Genomic DNA, 21,561 nt, shown 5'->3' with positions numbered 1-21,561 from the left:
GAAACAAAACCCTCTATAAAAATCATGGTATCAATTTACCCGTAAATTCCACTGTTGGACTCGAATAATCTCATAAGAATCTACAATTGCTACAATGTTCTGATGACTCGGTATTAGTTATTTATTTTACTTTTTCTTGTACTAATGTATTTCTTATTATCTTAGATACCTCATCTAATCGCTCTTTTTGAAAATTACACAATGATTTGACATATTATTTAGTGAATAAATAGCATTTATAAGGGCATAATACGACATTTTAACCTATTGTCATCCATTAAAATGTTTTCTTTAAGCAAATAAATCATAGTGGTAACCATAGTGGTGACGATCAACCCATAGAAACTGATAAGTTATGAACAGTAATATTGATATTACGAAATATAGTGTGACACCCATGGGACCTCTTCTACGTTACTTTTTCCGAAGACGACAACCACGAGCGACGGTTACCATTTTCTATCAGTTGGACTATCTGCTTGTTTGTCATTCTAAATTGCATATAAAAGACGCAAAATCTTTCAGAGCAGAATCGAGTGGGACAACCATACCCAAGCAAATGAATTATGTGCAATCTCTTTCTTGCAAAACTTGGTGCCTAGCCTTTAACGATTACTTATTTTTATTTCAGGTTTACAGTCAAGCATATTCTATCCGATAGCAGTTCATCATGGACGGGTCCCAAAGGTCGTATCAGCGGTCAACTACTTTCCGAATTACTACCAAAAGAGACATTAACATGCGAGGAACGGTGTTGTCATTTTGCTTGCATATGTGGACCCACGGAGTTCACTCACGCCGGCCTACAAATATTGAAAAACCTAGGCATGAAAGAAAATTGTATGCATGCTTTCATAGGATAGGATTTATTTACTCTTATTTATCTACACATATGTATTTTTTGATAGCAAAAATCTCAGAGATAATGGATACCATTTTTTCATTCGTTGTAACACCAAAGTTCTGATAAAAATTTAAAATTTACTATGTTTTAAGTAAATGTGTCATTCAATCTCAAAGTTTTCAATCCATAAGTGTAGCTTAATTCTCCTGGAATAATTTCTTTTAAAAAATACTTCTACAATTTTTTTTAGTGCCAATGGAAAAGATGGCATGAGCATTCTTTAGTTGCTCAGCTACGTAGTATATTTACGAACAATTGTTTGCGTTCTTTTCGTCTAAATCTACGCCTGGATCTATGCTTTATCCTAGCACTTGTTCTGTATTTGTAGTAAATCAATGTTTAAACAGTGATAGAATCTTTGCATAAAGATGAATGCTTATCTGGTGGAAATTTCATAAATAACATTATGATCTTCGTTGTACATACTTACCTACTTACTCGTCTTTTTTAATAGAAGCATAATTGCTTGCCCATTGTTTACATAGAAAGCTCATTAACATATTGTAAACATGCGAAAATTTTACTAATGGTTATTTGGGAGGTACAGATAGTCAACTTTGTTGATATGCATCTGAATTTTGTATTGATTTCTGTACATTCATGTAGGTATGTAATGTGTAATTCAGATTTACCAATACGCTAAATGCTATTTCACCTTCTAGCTGTTTATATATTATACAATATGTACAAAACTGAGTATTAGTTTCATGATTTTTATACGCGAATAAACTTATTGTGTTAGCAATCTACAATATCTGTCTGCTATAAATCTGTGGTTATGAAAATTTAAATAAGCAAAATTTTATTAATAAAAGTAATGGTTTGAGGTAATTTTAACTAATTTTAAAGTAAAATTTAAAACGTAAAATTGAAACGGTTCGGAACCTTAAGGGCTTGAACTAAATACACAATGCATTTATGTTTTTAAAAATATACATACATAGGTAAATTGTTTCTTTATGACAATGTGTTAGCAGCAAACGTGAACGATAAGGGGAATGATTTTACTGTACTATTTTTCTATACTAATGGAAAATGCAATAATGTTTATTATATATTCAATACATTGTTATTTTAAATATTCCTGAAGTAACTATGTAGGCGTATTATTCATAACTGTATAGAAAGAATATGTATGTTTAGTGTACATTTGATTAAAAATTCCTGTCAAAAATAGATTATAGTCGTAACTATACTGTATTGATGTCCCAAGAGTGAGATAAAATTATGAATGCTGTGTTAAATGTACATTTTCTCTGATTTCTAACTAGATGTATTTAATAAAAATATTTCTTACGTAATTTAAGGATTTGGCCAAACATTAGAAGCACCAATAAGACAAAGTTAGAAATTAAATTTCTATAATGTATGTACTACTTTCAATTAGATTTAAATAAAAGTGTGATAAAATATTTTTATGAATACTTAGATTATTGTATAATAAAATATTTTTATGATTGTGATTTGAAATCATAATAAAGACATTACTGATCAAATACTATTAAGGTTTTGGCATCTTGAATACAGAATTAAAAGAGAAAGTTCATTCCACCCATATAATACATATATCTATATGTTATATACAAAATCATTTCATATATATTACACTTGATTGAGCCCCGGTATGCATTAGGATAAATGTATAATTTAGGTTCACATTTACGTACATATATAATAATAATACAAAAATCTAAATTTTCTTTGATTTTTTTTTTTTATAATTTAATTAGGTACATTTAAAACTATATGAAATCCGACTGCATAGAACTGTAAAACGCTATCCGCATCTGTTAGTGCCAGCACATGTCGATTGGTGTCCAAATAATTATACTGTTTCATTTCATTGAATTACATTTCGTATAAAATGTAATTCAATAATATATTTTACATTGACACGCTTTGTACAAATAATGGATACTTTTAAATATGGTACATATATATATATAGCAAATTTTAACAGGTTGTGTTAAGAATATGCGATGTCGGATTTATAAAAAAATAATCATAATATAATTCGTATAAAACTGCTATTTATACCAGTTAGAATATTTTTATTTACGGCTCTGATGATAACGAGATTGAAGAAAAAAATAATAGTATATATTTATTCTTTTTTATTTTGTACACTCTAATCTTCGAAACCGCTTATTTTAATGAAATTTTGTAAATGTGTATTGTTTGCTCGAAATTGAAAAATAGAATAAATTTTGCCTTGATATGAAAAAATAAGTACGGCGTTAGGGTGCAAAACTATATTGATCTATATAGTTTATATAGATCACTAGCAAGAATACGGATAACAAATCGATACGGCACTGGCCAGTGCGGTCTAGTCTTTACTTTTATATTCTTCACATATTATGGTTTTGTTACATAGCAGCATACATATTACGATATTAAACATTGTAATCCCAAACAGGAATGTCACAACGGTATTCCGATTAAAGCAATGTTATTATTTATTCATATTTCTGTATAAGGAGCTTAATAATTTACTATAGATAGATGTTTACCATTTCACTGATATTCTTTAAACTTATCTCTAATAATACAATTTTATTTGATAGTTCAACGAAACTGAATGGCAGCGCATGGGGGGGTAACATGGGCGAAACAGTATACTCTGGTATGTCCATGGTACTGCTTATGTCTATAGGCGACGGTTACCACTTTCCATTAGGTGGGCCGTCAGCTTGTTTCCCATTCTAAGTTCTAAATTCTTCTTTTTCTTTATTCATAAAAAAAACTATAATGGTATGGATAATCGAGAATTAAATGTAACAGTTCTGATGTAATTTTACAAAGAATTTCGTTTTTTGTTCTTAATCATTTGGCTGTAATATCAAATTTTAATTTTAATTTTAGAATCGATTCCATTGTATAATTTTATATGACTTTACCCAAATATTTCCAAAGTTGTAAGTATTGTTTTTAATGTTGATTAAAACATATTTGTGTTTTAATATTCAATTGGAATTAACCATGTATGTACCAGTAGTTTTAAGACACGTTGTTAATTTATCCAAAATTACGTTTGGTTAAATAATGATGTACTTATTGTTGTAGAAATGCTATTTTGATATAATTTCTTTTTTTTTTTGTGAATTTACCGGACGGCACGGTATTTTAAAATACATATCAATCAAATTTTTTTTCTATGTGAATTTATGAATTCATATTGTGTTTAATAGAATTTTATTTGATTTTTGATTAGCTTTTGTTAAAATATTTTACAATAGCAATTAAATATTTATCAATAACATATTAAATAACAACATATGATTAATTAAGTATAAATTGTTTTGTTAATATGTTTACTTAATTGTAAATTGTATTTCATGTAAAGTGCCTACATTCCAGGTGAAATTTTGTTATAGCTTTTTGGTGTTGTTGTTTTATGAATTTATAATAAATAGGTAAACTCGAATCTCTCTTTCATTAAAATTACAGCTAAAGCCTATTACGATTTATGAATCGAGTAATCGCAAAAACGGGAATGTATAATTATTTTCATATATGTATTAAGCAAATTTAAATAAATTCTATTTGAATATAAGTAGAAGAAAAAAGCATAGAAAAAAAAAAAACAAAATAAAGAAGGAACGTTATTATTATACAACAAAAAATAATATACATTTAATACGCCTCCGAAGTAAATGCTTTGATCCATTCCCACGTAATGCATTCACTTATAACAAATGTATACAAAAATACGATTTGATCCACATTAGGTAAAATGTATCGTATTTTTAGTAAATATTCTCTTAAATATTGTTGATTATTGCTCATATAATTTTGAACACACCTGATGAATGATTAAAACGTATTTTTATTTATACATTTCTATCTTACAAATGTGAAGTTAACAATGAGAAATAAGCTTCAATTTCTATCAGCAAACAAACTTAAAATATAATAAAAATAATATTATGTCAACATTATTAGTTGATCCCGATCTGTCTATTTGGAAACAGTTCAGAATAGAACAAATATTTTGATTTATATAATGCTAACTTATAAAATATCAATCACAACTTACTAGATAATAAGTATAGAACGGAAAATGTAGCTAAACCATACTTGTCTTTCTTCACATAACAACTAATTGAATATCACCGACATTACACCAGTATTTGTCATAAAAAAGGAAAATGACAATAAATAGGACTGCTTACAAATTGTAACTGAAATGACACACCCATTTAACGATTTATTTCTAAAATCATCTGTACACCTATTGTATTTGGAACTATCAGTTACATAAATTTTTACATACACACATACATTTTATAACAATCATACTATAATGCTATTAATTTTAACTAAAATCATATAAAAATAAACTATTACAAGAAAAATTGTAGATATCAGAAAAAAAAATTGATGAAAGAAGAGTCAGAAATATCAGTTAATGTATCCTCAATTTCAAGTTTTTATTGAATCAATTCAATTTTGAGCAAATTCTAGATGACTCCGGACTCAAAAGTGAAAGACATAATCATATTTCACATGATTATTCACTGTAAATATAAATATATATTTCCAAATTTATTAATTTATAAGTGAATAAATAGAATAGTTAATAAATATAGGTGAAAATGTTGTTTTTGTGTTCGCTCGGGATTTTAGATACTAAGATCTAAATTTTCCATATTTTTTACATACTGTGTATAAAAGAAGATATTTATTGACAGCAAAGTCCTCGAGTAGCAAGCTTTATTGAAAATGCTACCTGTAAACGCAATTTTGACCAATCGTCGAAACATTCTGTTACATTAACATAGGAAATCTTAAATAAAATAATAATTATAATTTGTTTATGCCAAAATACATACAGTTGCAAAATTTGTTTAAATATGTCTACAAAGAAAAAAGGGAATAAGTGTAGCAACCTTTATTTTTAAATACATAACCAAATTATCTTTTTTTCATATCAGACAGAGGTCATGAATTTAATTAAAAAAAAAAAAAAAAACTCGGCAATATGACAATGTAATAATGTTTCCTACTCTTTGTTACAGCTAGTTCTATTGTCATATACTTACTTGTCATCTTGAAGTATATGATAGTCCGAAATTTGGTATACTTTAATCATTACAATTAAGTACAAAATTACCCTGACCCCCAGGGTTACCTAATCTCAGCAGATATGACCAATAACGTAAGATACATATATCAAAGATGCGACGAGTGTTACAATGTAGTACATTTTGAGGTAATATGCAGTGCAATAACATATACTTTTATTCTAAAAATAGCTACACAAGATTTCACTATTTCTAAAGTATGTTCAACTTTGATCTATAAAATGCATAATTTACTTGATTCGAAATAAAAATGGCCATATCTAACACTGTGGCTTAAGTTATTTATTTTTTTGGAAGTGTAAATTCATGCTGTATATTACAAAAAATATGTGTTATGTACCCACAACATTCATTTTAGAAATAGATTTCAAAGAATCCTGACTAAATTAAACACTACAATATGAGTGTTGTAAATTTTTAATTCTAATCTCAGTTCCCAGCCCAATTATTAGGCTAAACATATGCTGAGACATATGATACAGAGCAACATAGTATAGAATTGGCAGTGCATGGTAATTGAGGCAGACGTCACAATGACATTTTAGAACACAGATAAATAAACTACATACATATAACATAATAGGCTGTTCAAAGTTTATGACAGTGGCAATTAAAAAAAAATTGCAGAAAATAATAAAAATTAATATTCAGATTTAAGTTCGAAATTATTGATTATTTATTAATAAAAACTTACGTATAATGAGATCTTAGAGAAAAAAATAAAGAGAATGAAGTATGTCATACAAATGTGCTCCGCCCTATGCTGTGGACAACTGGGTCTCCAGTATCTCAGGATATGTTCAGCCTTAATTACCACCATAACATTTTCATATAACTTGACCATGATGAACTGGTAATGTTAAGGCGAGGTCTACGCGTTCACATCGTTGACAAAGAGCACGTCACGGTCCTTGAGTCCAGCGTCAAGCAAGTTGGCGGTGCCGCGCGCCAGCACTCGTTTCGGGAAGTTTGTTGTTATCTCAAACTCTTCGGGAGCTTGAGGATGACTGAACACGAAGTCATATAGGTCCTTTAAAAAAATATTCTCTTATAAATATTAGGTCTTTTGTTATTAACTAAGACTCCAAAAGTGCCACAGACATACAATTTTTGAGATATCCTTAAGAATATTTATGTAGGTATATTTATAATTGTTATTTTAGTTGTGATGCTATCAGGTATACAATACATACTTCCTTTTTTTTTTGTTACTGAGTCAACACATCTAAAAGAAGTTTAAAAATTGCAAAAATATATAAACAACTAAATGGAGATATATCATTACTATTAGATAATTACTAATAATATTATTCAACAATACTTTACTGTTTATATTTTTCAACTTAACTGCAATAAATGCTTAACTAAAATACAATACATATATATTTCTCAAACTCAGGATATAGGTATAAACAATACATTCTATTATTCTTATCCATAAGGACAAGAATACAATATTGAATATTTTTTATCAGCGTTTATAGAGAGAGACACTATATATGTGTATATAATCTAGATCATATAGCAGGACCGACCTGAGTAGTGTGCGAGAGCGTGAACCGCCTGGTGAGGCGCTCGCCGCCAGGTAACCGGATGAGCAGTACCACGGTGCCCGCGCCCGCCGCCGGTTCCGCGGGCAGCCGCGCCGCCATCGCAGCACGGGCCTCTATCACCTACCATATCATATACACTATTAATATAGTAATGTAATAATGTATATCGAAGTTTATCGATGTGAGGGATAGCGACTTTTAGTATCTTGTGGGGAGTAGCTGCCCTATTAATAGTAATATCCTATCAGATCGACCTATATGCAGTCCCACCTTGAAACCATCAATGGTCAATTCCTAGTAAATTCGTCACAATGGACCAACTGACCTGCTTTCATCCTCACCTATCATCCCTCTGTGCCACCCCACCAGCAAATACCAATGGCAAAGGTGGGATCATAAGTCCATTTTTATCCCATGAAACATAGCTTACCAATCTGTGACAACATCATAATCTCAAAAACAATTGAAAAGTTTTCAATGTTTCCGACAGGTTATGCAATGTATATATAAGTAATAAATAAGTAAGACTACTAATATTTTATATTAACATTCAATCTCTTATTAAACTTCGTGGTTTACTTTATTTTACACACTATTTTAAAATTTTATCTACATTCATTGAATAATTTATTACACACTATAAAATATATGAATTAGTGTGATATGAGACCCAAGAGAGCATGTTTCACTACATGAGTTGCATTAATCACTGATGCAGTCATGCATGCCATACCGCAATTGATTTATACGTTGTTGTATAAATGTAATAATACAAAACCACACAGTATATTAGTAATCGCGACATTAAGATCCTTTTGTTCTTTCTTACCTCCTTATTAATAAAAAAAAATTCGCAACTAATTTTCATACAATAAAGACCTACAGAATTGGCAATTGAAAAGATTGTATATATATTAGTATTCTATATTAATATTATAAAAGTGAAAGTTAGTTTATTTGTTTATTCCTTTCTTGGCTGTTGGCGCTTTAACCATTCAACTGATTAGCATAAAATTTGGTATGCACATGACACACATAGATTTTTATTTCTTTCAAACATTATAATATTCTGGTCAGATGGACAAACTCACGGATGAAAAGCCCTCATAAGATCATATAATAAAGAAGGACTGACCTCCTGTTTGCGACGTTCCTCCATCTGCCGCCGCCGCAAGTCCTCATTCTCACGCTCCTGGCGAGCAGCGCGGTCGGCTGCGCGGCGCCGTTCTTTCTCTTGGTCGGCCGCGAGGGACTCCGCGTACGCCTCATCCTGAGCCGCTCGCAGTTGCGCCGTCACTTCGCGCTCCACACTAATAATAATTAGTAATTTTAGATGGAGAATAATGATCAGCAGTAATACTCTTATGTACCTGGATATATTATTAACCTTATAGGTTAACAAGATTTTTTATTCACATCAGGATCCTAATAGGATACACAAAACATGGAAACTAATAATTATCAATGACCACTTTTTTTACAGTAAGACGTAATTACATATTCCACTATCTTCACATAACAAACAAATAAATTAAGGGGTGTTAGATATCCCTCAAAATGAACTAGAAGAAACACATTCACCAAATAAAATGAAAAACTAAAGTATTAATACAATATCAGCATTTACCGATCAGCTCTAGCAGCTGCAAGATGTGGCTCATTGTCAGCGACTACATGACGTAATCGCTGCAACAACTGTGACGAAGAGCATGAACCTTCACTGCGTGCAACAACTGTCATGCGATGCTCACGAACGCATACCACACAAAGCAAGGGGTACCGCCGCCCGCCTACTGACTGTGCAACTCGCCATCCCTCCGCAGTATCCACAGAACACCCCCAGAATAGTGCATGGGTGTTGATGTATTGAATTACTTCTGGATCGGCTAAAGTAGATCTGTGAAAATGTCAAAATATAAACTTATTCCTATTTATTAGAAAATTTTTAGCCACAGATCTTACTAATATAATAAAATTGTAACTAGATGATATCTGTACATGGGTAATATTTAATAAAAAATTATTTTATAAATATATGAGACTGTAAATATCTATATATAAAGGGAATTTTATGATTTTACTATCTTCAGAATAAGTGCTTTACAATGTATAATTTTACCATACACTGTGGAATGCAGCTCACAAATTCCATGAAAGCATTGGTATGGGCAGTTTTATATTCTAACTTACACCATACTCACCCTGAACAAGATGTCTGGATAAAATCTAAACAATTATCAAAAATGAGATAGTAAGTTCATAAAATTCCATACATATATACATATTGCTTCTTGACCTTCTGACTACAATCAAACTGACTAATATCAAAGTATATATAGACATAGTTAAAAATGAATATATATTTAAAAAATAAGACTGTAAATGTTGTCATCACAATAATGCAAGTCTGAAAATACAAACTAAAACAGTGATAGGATGTGATAGCTATGGCTCCAAAGCACAGGTTACGAGATGAGACTACACAAATTGCACAAATCACAATTACTGTAAGTAATCTAAAATTGGTATACATAGTATTCAAATAAATAGTAATAATGTTTATTTGTATAATTATGAGCATGAGTAGCTATAATGATCTATGTTATATAAAAAATAAACAAACCTGCAAAAGTTTTGTGTTTCTGTAGCAGAATCTGAATGAAGATATACAATCAGGAATCTCAACTCATTCTTGGCATCATTGAGAGCTTGTGCATATGTGCCCTGATAGAACACTGGATGTGGGTTGTAACGGGCTGTATAGCTATTGATGAAACTCATCACATCACCTAATGGATCTGTCACTACTGTAAATGGTAATCACACATTACAATAAGTTTTTAAATAGGTACTTATGAAGTTAAATAGTGCTGTACTACACTGCTGTGCTGGTACTAAAATCAACAAAGTAGTTAAAAGAAGCCTGTTGCTTCACCTAGAATTGTGTTGAGATCTCACATGCTTCTTATAATGAAAGGATGAGTTTAGCAACTCATCCTTTCATTATAAGAAGCATAAATAATAAATAATTTTCCCTATTAAGTTAAACTTCAGACAGCCCCTCACTTGAAACTATCAAGAAATTTTTGGTGGATTCATCAGGAGGGGCAAGCTAAACTGACTGAATCCTTGCCCGTTATCTCTCACTAGTATCCTATCCACTTAAATGAATAGTGCAACAAACTATTCCATTTTCATGTATTAAATAAACCTTACAATGTCAGGTTAAGGTGGTTGTGATATATAGATAATGTATACAATAGAGCAGTAAATATAATTTGGTGTTGGATATTACTAGAGAAAAATAAAGTAACGATTTAAGTCACTTAAGGAATCAAGAAAATAATAGTATGGAAATGTTTATAAAAACAACCTAAGTTTATAAAATAGTTGCAGGGAGAAAATGCTTTAATATCATATCAAAGTATAGTAAAAAATAAACATTCATTCTTAAAAATGATAACAATAAAAACTTACATCTCCTCTCATCATTTCGTACAAAACTTAAGAGCAGATTTAAAACAGATGATATAGTGCTGTAGCACATTGATACAACTAAATTCACAACATAGCGTAATAGCCCACGCATGCCGCCAGGGCCCTCTGGAGGCTCATCTGTGAAAACCTGCTGGGCAATGTGATCATGAACCACAGGAGGAGCCCTCGCTTCTGTAGCAAATACCGACGGCCGCCCTTCCCTTATATTCAACTGCTCTTGTATTGCAACCTAAAAAGTCACATTAATATTTAAAAACAAGGAAAATATTTAGATCAACACATGGTCAATTAATGTACATGCATTGACCTAAAAAGAAATCGAATAAATTATAGAAGTATATTTACCTCTAAATCCCACTGATGCCTTTGTAACACATCTCTGCATATTGACATGTCTTCTATGCCAGTTAAATCTTGAAATTGAAGAATTTTATCTGTTTGTTCATGGGTTAAGCCCAGTGCATTATCTTCAAGGTCCATGACTCTAAATATACAGTTCGACTATTATTAAATAAGTAAACTCACTACGAAAAATCGCGTAATTTAAATTAGACTACATCAATATTAATATATAGACATATTAAACAAAAACAATCATACTAAACAATAGTGAAAATTAAAATATTTTGCTCGAGTGCTTAATCATGAACTATAAAATGACATGTCATTTGATTTTGTTTAATGTCATGTCATCGGTTCTATTCTATCTGAGGTTCTATCGTTCACTTTTCTTTATAGTATCATCAACGGTCAACTATTGAAGATGAACACGTGTGTTTTGATAAAAAGATAGAGTTAAAAAAAACAACACGTAAAATTTATTGTACATATCTATAGTATACATATCGATTAAAATTATTTACACTCAACACTAATATTTAGTAATTTATCAATACTAATTACTATTATTTTTAATTTATTTATAGAGAAAATATCAATCTTCTAAAGTCAAAATAATATCAGCTCCATAATGTCTATATTTAAAAAAATACCCAAGGTACTCTAAGCCCATTTTATTTTGGTTCAAAAATTTCTACAAAAATTCTAATTTCTCTGAAATTTTGAAACAAGATTGCAAAAAAAGTGCCCCATCCGGCTATATTAGCCAAGATACAAAGATTTTGTTATTCTTGTCCTTAGCCTTATGGGCTCAAGTCGCCGACAAAAGTGCTAGTGTTACCAGACACGTATAATTTTATTCATTGAGTAGATAAAAACTATAGAGTACTGTACTCCCTGTAATAACTATAGCTACAGTTTAGATTTCAAGTATAATAGTTAATTTTATTTATTCTCTATCAGAATATATATCAGAAAAATGCAAAATAATTTACCACCCATTTTAGTAATTCAATTTTTACAAAATCCTGATAGACAATACCATTTGAATATTTGCAGAATTGGGGCTACTCAGAATAGGTATTATTTTTATTAATATTGTAAATGTTTTTGGTTAAGGTACTAAAAGGTAACCTTTCGAAAAACGCAACCAATTATCATGAAAATTGATATATTTGAACTATTTTGTTGTTTGAAGAAGGATATATGTTACTATTTATTCCAATCAATCAACATATCTATCCTACCGACGAGGTCGTGATTAAAAGGTAATTAATGAGTGCAACAATGAAGGTATTCAAATAAAGAATTAATAAATTTTTAAAATATTGTAGTGTATATCAATTAATAAATGATAAAGCAAGTAATTTCTTGATTTAGGTATAGTAAGGAAGTATTATAATGCCATTTTCATATTTATGTCCATTTTCATTTGATTGGTTTTATTTCTTTTTTTCTTTCTTACTCGACGTAGGTTGAGGCGGTGGAGCCGAAGGTGGTGGTGTTGGCAATACTTTTTGAGCTGGTGGCTTTTCTTCTACTACTGGTTCAGGAGGTATAGATGGATCTTCGTCAGGATTTTCATATAAATATTCTGTCTGCGAATTATTTAAAATAAGTATTTGAATCAATTCAAATGTATGATTAATTAATAACACCTATTTACACCTCATATTCAAATATATATATGTCCAATTACGGTTGCCAAGCGTGGCAACTACTGGCATAACTCCATTTATGGGGAAAACTTGTGTTTTTTTTTTACAACACGGAGCAAACGAGCATGCGACTCACCTGATGGTAAGTGACTACCGCCGCCCATGATCACCCACAACACCAGCGACATTGCAGGTGTGCTGCCGGCCTTTTAAAAAAGAATATACTCTTTTCTTGAAGGTTATGTTGTCGTATCAGTTCGGAAATACTGCTGCTGGAAGTTGATTCCAAAGAGTGGTTGTGCGTGGAAGAAAGTGCCTTGAAAAACGCATGATGGAAGACCGCCACTCGTCCAGATGATTGGGATGAAACTCTAGTTTGTGGCGGGTTCTACGGTGGTGAAAATCAGCAGCAGGTATCAATCCGAACAATTCCTCAGAACACTCCCCATGATAAATTCGGTAGAAGATGCACAGATTTGCAACATCTCTGCGCAGTTTCAGTGGGTCAAGTCGGACAGTAAGGCGTTGACTATCGATAATTCGAGCCGCCCGACTTTGAATGCGGTCTAACGGAAGGAGTTAGTACTGTGGCGCTCCTGCCCACAGGTAAGAACAGTATTCCATATGCGGCCTGTCTTGGGCTTTATATAATTTCAGGCGGTGTTCGGGCATGAAATACCGTCTCACCCTATTGAGCACTCCTAACTTTTTGGAAGCTATCTTAGCCTTCTCCTCCAGATGACCGCAAAACTGGACGTCGCAAGATATATCAACGCCCAGAATTCCTAGACTCGATTTTTTATCAAAGGAAGTGCACTGAAAGTGAGGAGATACGACAGACGGCGTCTTTTTTGCGGTAAACGCGCAGACTTGTGTCTTTTTAGGGTTAAATTGGACAGGATTTTGTTCACCTCAGATCGAAACTTGATGGAGTGAAGTTTCGATTTCAGACACAAGTCTATTCCGACACTCATCGGTATGTGCCCGCGAGATCTTTGCATGACCGGTATATAATGCATCTCCTGTACTGTCGTCTGCATATCAATGAATATTACTGGTCTGTAACATATCATCGATATGCAGAAGAAACAGAATCGGAGATAGTACACAGCCTTGCGGGACACCAGCATTCAATGGTTTTAAATCAGAGCATGCTTCGTCGACTACGACCTTAATGATACGTTCCTTGAGAAAACTGGCAACCCAAATGCACAGTCTCGCAGGCAACACAAATGAAGGTAGCTTTAAAAGCAGCGCTCTGTGACATAGGCTTTCGCAATATCCAGACTAACAGCTAAGGGCTCTCCCTTACTCTCGATTGCCACTGCCCATCGATGTGTTAATTAAGCTAAAAGATCACCGGCCGAACGGTGTTCAGCAGTAAGTAGTTAACAGTTGATATGATATGATTCAAGTTATAGACAAATTAGTATAACAAAAACGTTTAACTAGTGCATATATCTAGTGACGACACGATACTGAGTCATGTTCCTAGGTATACTAGATATAGCTGATCATATAAGAAAACTCTAGTTACTTGGCAAGCTGTAAAGAGGTCTGTGCATAAAATTTTATTGCGAGATGAAATTTGTAATGAGTGATCGAATAGGCCAAAAAATTTTCAGACTGTGTCAATAGGCTAGCCACATAATTTGAAAGTTAAGAAAATGGCTGTTCAAATTTTTTGGATTAGAAATGTAGATTTTTTTGGACATTTTTAATCTATAATAAGGTACACGTAATAAAAATACACATACTTTTATGTTATTCATTTCAGGAGCAACGCTAAATAAGCTTTCTATGAAGTCTTCATAAAACACATTCCCATCACCTCGCACATTTGCATCACGCAATAATTCTAAAGTTTCAGCTTCATTGAATATATCTCCATAAGTAGTAACAATAGTGCGAATTTCATCGATTTCTAGAAAATTTCGTTTTTCTGTGTCAAATATCTAAAACAAAATACAGTGTTTGTAGAACAGTACATATATAAAGCACTTTCATAACAGGTGCTGTCATATATGTACGATACAAGAGTCATATTATTTTCCACCTACAAGCATGTCATGGTAGCTTACATGCACGTGGAGCATGCATATACGTTGTTAAATTTTCAACTGTCATACTTTACTAGTACCCCACAAGAGTATACTGATAGCGCAGGCGGAGCGGGGCTACAATTTTATTTTCACCTACTAAAACAAGTATATTTATTCATTGAATAAAATGTACTAACGTCCTAAAAATACCTAAATTAAACTCTTAGATTATATAGATAGTGTCTCTATATAAATGCTTATTAATCTGCTTTCCTAATTATTTACTTATATGCTTCTTTAATATTAACTATTGCAATTTAGGTGTTCATTGAATTTTAATTTTTACTAAAACTTTACTTACATGACTAATATTTGGTAATTTTATACAAATTTTAATTGGCAAAAGAAGACATTTTAACGATTGGGTAGATTCGGCTATGTTCGTGTCTGAAATAAGTAGTCGAATAAATAAAATTAATAATCCAATGACTTGAAAATAATTCCAATAATCAGAATGATTTGCTCAGTCGAATAATTGGTAGTTGGATTAGTAAATTCGCATATCGCTATCAGTCAGACATCAAACTGACACTTGATACCCAATGCTCTATTTATATATTCTAATTAAACTATAAGTAATATGATTAACTATCATTTTATCTAATTAATCTGTATATTTACTTAGGTGTACCTTAAAAGCAAGACCTAACTCATGTTTCAAATTAGTTTCTACTATCCATTTATCTAATATGTATATAAATTGCTCTTTTGTTAACATTCTGGTCACACCAGCCTTAAGTTTTTCTGCTTCATTCATTATTTCAGCATAACTCGGGTAATGAAAACTCCTTCTATGAAACCTGCGAAAATAAATTATAATAACGAAATAAATATAAGCTATGTTTATTTAATTATTTGACATAATTAATTAAGAGATACTATACTTTCTTAGTTTTAAAAAATCTATTAATTGCTCAATGGTTATTACATTTATGGGGTCTCCATCTTTGATTACAAGCAGTGGTTTTGAGTTCGCATCAAACCATTCCACTATTTCATTAATTTGCTCTTCTATAAATTTTGGCGTAATATTTTGTAAAGGATTAAAAACATCAAATATAGCCATTACAAAATTTTGGTGAAAAAAATATGTAAATAATGTCACTCTTATAGTAATGTCTGTAATAGATATATACGCAACTAACCGAACTGAAATTTATAAACGTCACAATTTTTTTTATTGTATTTGCTTATATTTCTTTAGTTAAATTTGGCATTCTAAAAAAGAGGAACGAACAGATTTTGTCATTTTGGTACCAGAACTATTTATTTGTATTTCGCCCATAGGTCAAGCGTAATACCTGTGGTCCTAAAATTGCTTGACAATTAAGCCGTTAACGTTTATTTTTAACATATTTTTTTATTAATAAAAAGTTATTAGCGAATGACCATCAGTACCACCTCTGTAAAGTTATTAAGGAACTGAAGTTAGGTACTATTATAAATTAGATTGTTGTATGTCAACTTCGTTATTATTTGTTAATTTTCAGAAGCAATTGAAGAATTTTAGAATGTTTCCAAATGATTATTTGAAAAGTGCCCTGTCTATGAACTAAAATGTTAATCATATATATTATACGTTTCATATATATTATTAAAAACTATGTACTTACATATTGTTTAGAAATTTTTCTAATAGTTTTTTTGATATGAATTCAAATTTTCGGTGACAGCTTAATATATTATGCTATGTATATATAAATATTTATGCTATGAATTGACAAAAGTAGCAACTAATGGTGTATTTTTCGTCCTTTTTTACTAATTATATTTGCATAAGAAGGAAGGAGGCAACCATATGATTCACGATTTTTATTTTATCATTCCTTCTATGTAATTTATTGTACTTAGATTGTTATGCTTGATAGAAAAAGACTGTGCCATTCATTTTACTATAGGAGCGAGAAATAAAAAAACTCATACTTGATCTATAACTACTTAGTTTCTTTGATTTCTCATAATAACGTTAAACTATAACTATCACAAAATTTCTTACCGTTCCTTATTCATATCCCGTCTCGTTTTCTGCTTGTTACTGACATAATGGTCAACCTCAGCCCTTTGCCATAAAAAAATAACTTTGTGTGTGTTACCCTTAACAGGTACTATCTTTATTCTATGTTTTTGAATAGCCATCCATGACATTGACAAATGACAGTGACAACCGCTGTTACCGAGGATATAGTTTCCCGAATCTATGCTTATGTCTAAAGTTTGTTTTGTTTTGTACTACCAATGTTTTTTAAATTTCATTACAATATTTTATTCATTATTAAACGCGATTTTTTTTTACACGAAAGGGATATCAATAACTGTTAATTAAAATTTATATGTATTTAATATAATTTAAAATAACGGTTGACATGTATAACTAAGTAGAATTAAAAAGTTTCTGTGATTATCTGCTAGTTTAATAATTTATAAAAATATCCTTTAGTAACTGGATGTAACTTTTTACATTGTAGAACATGTTCGAATCCGATGACTTTGATCAGGTTAGTAAACTTGCTCTTTGATTATATCAAAAGCTGGTGTTACTTTCTGTTGTCCTAATGTATTGACATTTTGAGATTTAAGAAAAAAAGAAAAGGTATTATTAATCTTAGCTATGAATTATCATATTGAATAAAGAAAACCGTAATATATTTTTTACAGATATTATCTCAATTTGATATAGATGATATTCAAAGGGATGATTCTGTAGTAAAATCTGAGTCATTAATAAAAAGTATAGCTTCTAATATTGAAGTTACACATAATGCTAAAGTAGTTTCAAAAAACTATCCAGAAAAACAGAAAGAAAGTGTTGAATTAATTTCTGACACAAGCATAAATGATAATATTAAAGAAAATCTTAGTTTGATGTCACATAAACATTCAAAACGGAAAATTATTGATTCACATTTTGATTATAAAACAAAGAGAAAATTTCCTGGTCCAGCTGGTATGTTAACAGGTAGTCTTCAAGTGGACAAGGATGAATCTGTGTCTCATATAGAACTCCTCTCGCAGGTCAGTCATTTATTAAATGTAAATAAGAATATATTTTTTATTAATTTTCCCAAAGATTTCTTCAAAAAATTCCCAAGGAGTTCTTTAACAAATATTTATGTGTCTCAAATTTCATTAGTAACTCTTTATGCTATTACCAGTAATAGTATAAAAAGTATAGGTAGTAACTTTAATTGATAGTATTATTTTATAGGATATAGATTATTCACAGAACAACATTAAGAAGGAGGTATTTGAATCACCACTATGGCTTAGACTTGTAGAAGATATTAGAAAGTGGAATCTGCATGATGTGGACCCAATAATAACTATAAAACAACAAGCTGTTGCTGGTAACCTTCGACGGAGGAAAGCACAAACAGTTACCGCATTTGTAGAGTGTGTAGATAGATCTGTGATAGATCCACTTATAATATTGAGAGATACAACAGGTAATATTTATAACCTTAGTGTACAATTGCTTAGCTTTTTATATGAGGACGATATTAGTGTTTTCTTTCTCTTTTAATACTTTAGGAATGAAATGGAGTTTTTTATAGCAGAGTAGCAAATAGGCAAGTAGGTATAATATTTGTTTTACCTTATTGCAGTCAAAGTAGTTACATAATAATAAATTTATACTATCTACTTACTGTCTTATCTACTTGCTAATGTCATAGGTGAAGTATTTAAATCTTGTGTAAACAAATAGGGTTGAAGCTCTTTATTTTTGTGACTGTTATGTCTCAGAATCTATAATTCCTCTCAAAATAGTATAAATTATTACATTTGCAGGTAACATCAAATGTACTCTTCACAGAGATGCATGGTCTACTTTCTCTCCTTATATTGTCTCAGAACATTGTGCACTCGTGTTATGGAAACCTACAGTGCTCACAACAGGAAGTGCTTTCAAGAAACATTATTTAAATATCACATTGAGTAATATTTATGCCATATTTAGTTCAGCAATTCTACAGAATGATGATGAAAAATCACTTCCAGATGGATTTGTTAAAGTCTATGAAGACCTATTTACTATAATTAAGATTGATAAAACTCCTCAAAATTTAGGTAAGTTTTGTTATATTAAAAATCTATTTAGAAATTACCCGTATCAGAAAATTAATGCAACTAGATCTGCAATATTTTAATCAAGTAATCAATTAATTTTTAATGACACCACATCCTTACAGGAATATTTTAAAAAATATAACTAGTCCATATAATTTAAAAGATTATAGTTTCCAACTATTTATCTCTGTAATTGTTTAAGAGTTTAGGAAGTTTCTAAATATGAAATTCTATTTTAATAAATACACAATATGATGGACATCACAAAATTCTATTGTTGATACTGCATTACCTCCTTTGAGAACTAGTGATGACTAAAGTTTCTTTTGTTACATATTACACTGACTGTGTTACCATTTACTAATACATTGCATGAACTTATACTGAAAAAAATGTTCTGTTATTTTAAATTATTGATGATTATTTGCTTATATTTAATTCATCAGAAAGGTTCCTAAGTGGCACTCCTGTATACCTATAAACATTGGGTTAAGTGATCTTGCTTTAAACAGTGTTAATGTTAAATCATCATTTCGGTTATTATCCATCCATTGCTGTACATAGACCTTCCCCAGACTACCTTCTTCTGGACTGGATCTTCACCTGGACTTCCATAGACCAGCCAATGGGCTGGTCACGTAGTAGGAAGTACCCTTACTATACATACACTTCAACATTTCAATATACCTTTGTTAATCTGGCACCACTGGAGGAATTATAGTACAACCTATGTCTCGACTGAATCAAAGGCTTTTTCATAGTCTATAGATGACGGTTACCACTTTTAATCAGGTGGGCTATCAACTTGTTTGCCAAGTTAAGTTGCCAAAAAGCCCACAAATATCAGACATAGTAGCAGATTATACTTTTCGGTTTTCTGTGCAATCTGCCGTAGCGTATGTATGTGGTCTATGGTGCTAAATCCCTTTCGGTAGCCAGCTTGTTTGGGTGGCTGGAAGTCATCGAGTTTACCCATAAGACTTAGGTCAGGACTCTCGAAAACAGTACATAGACGCGATTTAGAAGGGATATCGGTTTATAGTTCCTCAATAGGATATTGTCACCTTTCTTAAAGAACAGAACTGTCGCACGATTGCTTCACGCCTCAGGCGTAACACCGTTATCGATGACGAAATTAAATAGCGTCTGAAGGACTACAATACCCGGTTTTCCACCCGCTCTCAGAAGCTCTGTTGTAATTTCGTCCTCCCCCAGTTCCTTGCCGTTTTTAAGCTGTTTGAGAGCTATTTCAATCTCCTGCAAACTGACGTCCGAGATATCATCGGTATAGTGTCGGGTGACTAGCTCTTTGGTCGTTATTCGCATTAGTATGTGGTGTTAACGACGTTGTATGCAACTGTCTATAGAACTTCTCAATCTCATTCAAAATCTTAGATGTGGCGGATATTATATTACCGGTGTCGATCTTCAACTTTGTCAGTTAGCTTCGCCCAATAGCCAAATCTCTGGCGAACACTAGAGTTTTGATTCCGTTCTATTGCCCTTTCAATGCATACAGTATTAAACTGGCGTATGTCACGCCGAATACACTTAGAGATTTGCTTATTAAGCTGCCTATATACAGACGTAGACATTGAAGACTGGGACTTTGGTTCATGTCAAACATGTGTAGAAATTAATTATGATAAGTTGAGACACCTCATAGTTTTTATGTTTTCCATGAAAAATGTACTTATGTCATGTATTATGTCCTTTTCTTGATGTGTAATATACATACATCAAAGTTAAAGGATTTAGTAAGTAATGCAGTTTATTTTTTTGTTTCAGACGCTAATTTTATTTCTAAATCTGGTACAACAACTAATGATGATTTATTTGATGGTTTAGACAGTGTATTTTTAGATGAAATATTTTAAAATATTTCTAAAGATGTGATTGAACATTGCCAAGGTTAATTAAAAATTATAAGTATTACAACTATCAAGATTGTTTTATTAAATGATATTATTGTTAAATAGTGGGCTTAATTTATTATTGCATAATATTAAATAAATAGACATCCCCTCTAGACAAGTGGTAAAGGAATGCATCGATATTAATATTAAATTCCTATATGTAAGTTGGTCAATGTTTCAACATTAACTGTCTGACCACAAAAAAGTTAAACTTGAACAGTTGTTCAATAATGATATTTAGACGTCTTACTACAAAAGTGACTAATATTAACAAATATTGTTACACTAACTAAATTTTCTTCATTTTTTTAGATTTGTTAAACACTTGTGATAGGAAGTATATTTAAAATTATATTTTATATTATTTCTGTAGTAAGTTCACATTTGTTTTTATTTAATTCTCAAAGTAGCTCAGGAATATAAGACAAAAACGCTATAG

The 21,561-nt window shown here is 31.1% G+C and overlaps 4 protein-coding genes across 8 annotated transcripts in view; 2 read left to right on the top strand and 2 right to left on the bottom strand.

Moving 5' to 3' along the window:
- The window catches only part of LOC113516276 (cytochrome b5 reductase 4), a 90,759-nt gene extending 86,428 nt beyond the window's left edge, over window positions 1-4,331 (top strand). For all 5 annotated transcript variants that reach the window (XM_026900670.3, XM_052901043.1, XM_052901044.1 and 2 more), the window contains one exon: window positions 632-4,331. In XM_026900670.3, coding sequence (XP_026756471.2) covers window positions 632-863 — 232 coding nt within the window. In that variant the 3' untranslated portion in view covers window positions 864-4,331. The remainder of the gene's footprint in view (window positions 1-631) is intronic.
- A 165-nt stretch (window positions 4,332-4,496) lies between these two features.
- LOC113516082 (FAS-associated factor 2) lies at window positions 4,497-11,706 on the bottom strand. Its single transcript, XM_026900438.3, has 7 exons — window positions 11,388-11,706; window positions 11,022-11,271; window positions 10,168-10,351; window positions 9,172-9,441; window positions 8,680-8,854; window positions 7,527-7,664; window positions 4,497-7,021 (listed from the first exon to the last, which is right to left on the bottom strand). Exons 1-7 carry the CDS (start codon window positions 11,520-11,522, stop codon window positions 6,863-6,865), a joined length of 1,311 nt encoding a protein of 436 aa, XP_026756239.1. The 5' UTR covers window positions 11,523-11,706; the 3' UTR covers window positions 4,497-6,862.
- A 1,115-nt stretch (window positions 11,707-12,821) lies between these two features.
- Window positions 12,822-16,283, bottom strand: LOC113516210 (uncharacterized). The gene is made up of 4 exons (XM_026900590.3): window positions 16,026-16,283; window positions 15,773-15,941; window positions 14,797-14,994; window positions 12,822-12,979 (listed from the first exon to the last, which is right to left on the bottom strand). The coding sequence occupies exons 1-4, from the start codon at window positions 16,205-16,207 to the stop codon at window positions 12,824-12,826; spliced, it is 705 nt and encodes a 234-aa protein (XP_026756391.3). The 5' UTR covers window positions 16,208-16,283; the 3' UTR covers window positions 12,822-12,823.
- A 1,053-nt stretch (window positions 16,284-17,336) lies between these two features.
- On the top strand, window positions 17,337-21,290 carry LOC113516089 (uncharacterized). Its single transcript, XM_026900446.3, has 5 exons — window positions 17,337-17,636; window positions 17,797-18,153; window positions 18,347-18,584; window positions 18,928-19,206; window positions 20,995-21,290. Exons 1-5 carry the CDS (start codon window positions 17,610-17,612, stop codon window positions 21,081-21,083), a joined length of 990 nt encoding a protein of 329 aa, XP_026756247.2. The 5' UTR covers window positions 17,337-17,609; the 3' UTR covers window positions 21,084-21,290.
- Window positions 21,291-21,561: the final 271 nt, after the last annotated feature.

The sequence above is a fragment of the Galleria mellonella genome, unplaced genomic scaffold, assembly GCF_026898425.1.
Source record: "Galleria mellonella isolate WM207_F2 unplaced genomic scaffold, CSIRO_AGI_GalMel_v1 utg74, whole genome shotgun sequence".
NCBI lineage: Eukaryota > Metazoa > Arthropoda > Insecta > Lepidoptera > Pyralidae > Galleria > Galleria mellonella.
The sequence above is the reverse complement of the archived record's forward strand: the minus strand, read 5'-3'. Positions and strand labels throughout refer to the sequence as shown.